This window comes from Crocodylus porosus, unplaced genomic scaffold (assembly GCF_001723895.1).
Source record: "Crocodylus porosus isolate Cpor-Errol unplaced genomic scaffold, CroPor_comp1, whole genome shotgun sequence".
NCBI classification, from domain to species: Eukaryota; Metazoa; Chordata; order Crocodylia; family Crocodylidae; genus Crocodylus; species Crocodylus porosus.
The window spans coordinates 28,208,263-28,214,262 of record NW_017728906.1 but is presented as its reverse complement, the minus strand read 5'-3'; the positions used below and the strand labels follow the sequence as shown (position 1 = coordinate 28,214,262).

The following is a 6,000-nucleotide window of genomic DNA, read 5'->3' as shown; positions in this document are numbered from 1 at the left end:
GTTGGCCAAAATATGGAACCAACTTCCCAGGGAAGTGGTCCTCTCCCCTACCTTGGGTAAATTCAGGAGGAGGTTGGATGATCACCTGTCTGTGGTCTTGTGAACCCAGCATTCATTCCTGCCTATGGCAGGGGGTCAGGCTAGATGATCTGTTCAGGTCCCTCCTGACACTAGCTACTATCAAACTATTTCTAAATCATTGGCATTTTGTGGCCTTAAGTAGTAGAGAAGGATTTCTCTCTCCGAAACACATATGAAGACCCTATGCTCCTTGCACCACTTGTAGCTAGTAAGACTTCACATGGAAAGTGAGGATATGATTATAAAAGGTACTGGAAAATGTGTATTCTAGGTGATGTATGCTGGAGCTTGGAACAGAAAGCTCCATGCTTCAAAATTATTTGGTTAAATTTATTTTTTTTTAAATGACCATAACAGAACTAGGACAATTCTCTACAGCAAAGACTGACAGAAGCAGAACAGGCAACTGGCAGAATAAAAATGTCCTGGGCTTTGCAGTGATCTTTTATGTAGTTGGACTGTCCACAGTCCTAGCAAAAGTTTGTGTAGAAATACAAAACAATTAGGGAAACTGATCCCTAATAAAAAATAAACCATACAGAGAGACTGCTCCCAAAGATGAAAAACCTGTTGACTGATATTCAGCTTATTATTGAGTGTAAGTCTTAAACACGCGAGCAAAGATATTGGTCCAGGTGCTGCTAATGAGGCTGGAAGGAATTATAGGAAAGCTAATTAAATGGGACTGAATGGTGAACATAGAGGACAAATAGTCAACAGATAATTAAGCACTTTAAATAGCATCCATTCATTCTGATTAAAGCACTAGGAAATTATTATTCTATCTTTTGTTTCAGAGAGGCCTTTAATTTGGTCAAATGACTTTTTTTTTCCCCAACTGAGTGCTTAGAAAATATGGACGTGGCTCCAAACAAAAGCAGCATCTCTGTGGCCTGATGTTCCAAGGTACTAGTTAATGGAGAAAGGTATTTCAGTGGGGTAAAAATAAATGGCATTATATGTAGGTCATGCTACCTAGCTGGTCCTCTCTATCTCCTTCCTTAGGTTCTTCGTTCCCCTTCTCCACATCATCTCTTTCCCACTTGCTGGACTGCTGGAGATGAAAGGGGACACAGCACCTATTGCAGTCTGACAAGCTACAGGAAAAAGCACATTGTTTTACAGACACAAGGGAAAATTATAATTTAAAGATGAAGGAAATTCTGCAAAAAAAGACAGACCATCAAAAATGCAGTAAGGATTTGGCGGCTTGCTTCAGACCTTGCACACAGATGAGATTCTGAGCAATGGCACACATTGGAGTATATCTTGTCACTCCTGCTGTTTTCCCAATTTAAAGATTCTTAGCAAAGCGAGTACAAATCAACTGAAACTGAATTTATGAACAAGTGGGCATAAACAAGCTCTGCAAATTGATGATGTATTACTGTATCTCACTCAGCTTTCAACATCTGTACTTGAAATAAAGAGGAAATTTAGTTATGCACCAGGATATGGAGTAAACATACTAACAGAGGTGTTCTCAGTGGGTGCATCCACATGCAAGCTTTATGCGAGTGGACTAATTAACTCCAGTCAAGTGTCAGAGTCTACACATGTGCCCATATTAGGGAACAGTAAATGAATTAACTCTGCCGTAGGATACATACCAACTGTATGTACTGGTCAGGGACAGTACTATCCTATAGCAGAACAGTTACTTGTGCTTAAATGTGTAGACTGTGACAGGGGCTGGCTGGGACACAAGGGTGCTACAATGCAGGGACTGTCTACTGGCTAACCCTGCACTGTGGCACCCTTGTGCCCCAGCCCGTCCCTCCGTTGCCCAGTGCTGTTACCTGCAGCCTGGAGCTGACCCCCACCCCCGACCTCCTGCCAGCCCAGAGCTGCTCTAGCCCAGCTTGACATGCTGCAGTCCCGGGCACACAAGTAAATGCTGCGTCCAGAAGCAGCCGACTCCAGCGCCCTTGTTGCACCTATAGATTAAGCCCTTCTAAAGACACTGAACTAAAATTAAATCTCTCTTTTCTGTATTTAACAACACTTAAATAGCTAGGAGCCAATGTTACAAACTTTAAAAAGGAATTAAACATAGGTGACACTTTCCAATAAGGGTTGAGAGTTGATTGTGTGGGGGGGTACCTTGGAGGAGAGTAAGATTATTACACATTGGTACCAATTTCCTTTGTTCCTCACTTTCCATTGTTAACTTCTCCATAACATTCACTACTAGCAATACAGAAAACCAAAAAGGCTTCTCCTGTAACATGCACTATACAAAAAGACAAATATGTATATATTATATTAATCATTAATATATTATATACATTTCTTATAATTTGCTTTTTGTATTGTCCAAAAATCAAAATGCTGCTTCTTTTTTTTTGGATAATATAAAATATTCTCTTTACATTTAGATTAGATAAATAGATGTACAGAAAGATTTTAAATAAATAGATTGGAATAACTGGATTTACAGAAATGATGTTTGGCTACCTTTATGGTTTGTTTTTAATCATTATTTAAGTCTTCACATTTTCATTTATTCCCTGTACAGCACACACTTACATACATAAAACACATTAACACTTTAAGTGAAAATATATTCTGACCAAAACCAGACTATATAATATACAATTTTTTTTTAAATAAATGGTAATGGATATGAGTTAGGTTCCTTATAGTAAGGAAATCCATAATCCACATCTTGACCTAGACTTTTTAAGTCTATTTAAAATATTTTTGTATATAAATAACCAGACACTTTGAAATGACCAGGAAGTAATGACCAGGAAACACATCTTCATACAATTCCATTAGATCTCATTAGCTCTTTGTGTATTTTGTTATCATATCACTCCAGTTACTTTGCCTCTTCTTTTTTTTCACAAAGATACTCTGAAACTTGTTAGACTGCAAGTGATTTAAGTAAATCAATTAAGATCTAGGAATCCTTGATATAAAGACTGCTGTTATTCCCTAAAGCTATTATTGCAAGCTCTATCACCTCACTCTCAGTTGATTTTGAGTTACCAATCTTCTTTGGTTATAGTTAGCATAGGGGAAACAATAACTTTACTTCTCACGTTTAGCACTTGTATAAACCTAGATCTAGAATAAAATTAAAAAGATCTCTGGTAAAATATCTTAGGAAGCATGTCAAAACTATTTTAAAAATGAGTATGTTGGCTTACCGACAATGACAGCACTACAGGTAAATAAATAGGCTCGTAACTTGAAATAACTTCTTGCAGCTTTCTAGTTTCTATAGCATATAAGGGCATAGCCACTTTCTGTTTAATGTATTTTAAGTGGACTTCTGCTACATCTAGTCAGGTATAGTTGGATGATGGCTGATCACTGCTTCTGTATATTCAGGGACTACTATGAAGCCTATCCCCATTTGCTAATTGTAATTTCTTTCCCCTCACTATTTTTAAATACACTACAGTAGACTGGAAAAGGAAATAAAATTGTATGTATTTTGTCACCTAAAATCTAAAAGCTATCCGAATATGAGTTTACTAATCTGGGACAAAAATCATGGTCATGGGAAGTAATAATATTAGAGTATGTTATTTCACTCATGCGTTAAGCAATGCTTTTTAAATTTAGATCTCATTTCTAGTAAAACTTTTCTCTGCATTTAAAAATTATATTGAACCACAACACTATCCTTTGTGAATAATGGAATACTTACACTTCTGTATTTCACAATGTATTCCAAAATAGGAGCTCCTCCATCATCCTGTTTAGTTATGCTAAGTTTAAAGCTCTTTCCACTGCCTGGCTGTCCATGAATTGATGGGGGACTTGGCTCACCTAGTCATGAGAAGGAAAATAAGATAAATTTAATATTTCTGTTGTATGTATTACTTATAATCAAACACAATTTTTCTAAGCATTCATGTCACAAGCATTGTGACACTAACACTATTGCTACGATTAAGAATGTTCTGTAACAGAAACAGAAAATAGAAGGAATTAAGAAGGAAAGTAGTTTCACTTTGTTTTGACAGTTTTTCCTCTTTCAAATATAAACTCAGATTCTGGACGCACAGCATATTAACAAAGTAGTTAACATGTATTTGGTATACTGTTGTTAAGCTATTCAGTTCCAAGAAGGGTTGCCATTAGGGCTGTGCAAAGCTTTGGGTGCCGATTCGATTCAGAGGAGATTCGGCCCAATTTGGTGGCTGAATCTCTAAATCGAATCAGGGGACCAATTAAAAGGTCCTTATCAATTTGGAAAATATTTGGAGAGCTTGGGCGATTTGGGCAGTTCCTGCTGGCCGTAGCAGGGAGCTGGACCTGGACTCCATGCTGGAAAGTAGTGGGCAGGGAAGGGGGAACTGGAGGAACAGGGAGGAGACCATGGGGGGACCCCTGACTGCCCCACAACCCCTGCTCGCTCTCCCAGCCCCCCACAGCTGCCTCACCCAGCCTAACTCCTGGTTGTTTAAAAAAAAGTCCCTACTCACCGGCTCCTGCCAGGTGTGGCAGGGGGAGATCCCCGCTGCTCCCCACTGTCCCACACTGCATGGAGGGCTCTGCCACTAGCCTCCTGACCCCTGCCCACTGTCCCAGCCCCTCCACCCTTGGCTGCCCTACCCACCCCAGCTCCTGGCCCTTAAAAAACAAAACAAAAAAACCCCTGACTCCCTGGCTCCTGTGGCAGCCCTGGGACTTCAGGGGGCTCATGGCAGATCCCCCACACAGCATGGGTCAGTGGAAATTTCCCTCCAGTAGCAGCCAGTGATTTGGGGTTTTTTTGTTTTGAAGGGCTGGGAGCTGGGGTGGGTGGGGCAGGCATGGGGGGGGCTCATAGCAGTGTCCCCCATGCAGTGTGTGGTAGTGGGGGGCCAGCGGGGATTGTCCTCTGCCTGACAGCAGCTGGTGAGTGGGGTTTTTTCCCCTCAAAGAGCCAGGGGCTGGGGCCAGGCAGGGCAACCATTAAGAGCGGGCAGGAACAGTGATTCAAACCACCAAATCGAATCACTGCCCCCCAAATCAGCCAAATCCAAATCCATAGTGAATACTAGCCACTTTGCGCAGACCTAGTTACCATGCTATATGCCTTTAAAGCAACTTCCTTGTTACACTCTCAGTGAGGAGGCAGGAATAAGTGAACAGGGCAGTTTGCAAGATAGTTCAGTGGGAGCAAGACGAAAAGATGGAAAAGGAGCCAGGCACCAGATCTTTTCCCTGGAAGATACATAAGCTTTGTGAATTTGATCTGTTTAGGTGTTTGGTGAGCATCAATTTTGTTCTTTGTTTGGGTGATATGCTTTGAGATTTGAGTGTTGCTTGCTGAGTGTTTACAGAGGAAATGTTGCCGTCTATGACCTAATGAGGCCCTAGGGAGTGGGCAGAGCTAGTCCAGGCTTGGAAACCACAAAAGGAGGGAAGCTGAGTGACAAGGGGAGAGAGCAATAGTAAAGAGAGCAGTTTGTACCTCCCCTCTTTGAAGCCTTCAAGGTAAGCTAGTCCTTTAGTTAAGACTAATCAACTTAGATATCTAGCTGAAGTGCCCTGGGGGCAGGTTTCGTATGTGTGCACCCAATGCAAGTTGCTTTTGGCTTTGAAAGACCTCTTGCACAAAGGATACTTCTCTAAAGGACTGGATCCCACAGGATAGAAAAAAAAATCAAGTGGTAGGACTAGAGGGGGCTTGATCATTATATTCTTAGGTAGCTTGGTTTTTGATTTCTTGGAGCACTTCCTGGTGACTTAACTGCTAGGAGCAAAGGTAGAAGACCCAATGAGATTTGTAGGTAGGTTGCTAGTAGATGCTAGGGAGGAGCTGGTGGTCATGCTCTATGTGGGTACCATAGATGTAGGGAGGTGTAGAACGGAAGTCCTTAAATCTAAATTTAAGTTGCTAAACCAGAGATTAAATCCAAGACCTCCACAGTATCAATACTTCCAGTCCTACAGAGAGATAGGAAAAGCTCCAGA

General features: G+C 41.0%; 1 protein-coding gene across 2 annotated transcripts in view; it reads right to left on the bottom strand.

Annotated features, from left to right (window-relative positions):
• Positions 1–6,000, bottom strand: part of NCAM2 (neural cell adhesion molecule 2) — a 529,363-nt gene that overhangs the window by 66,138 nt on the left and 457,225 nt on the right. For both annotated transcript variants that reach the window (XM_019528766.1, XM_019528767.1), the window contains exon 14: positions 3,743–3,864. In XM_019528766.1, the coding sequence (XP_019384311.1) occupies positions 3,743–3,864 (122 nt within the window). The remainder of the gene's footprint in view (positions 1–3,742; positions 3,865–6,000) is intronic.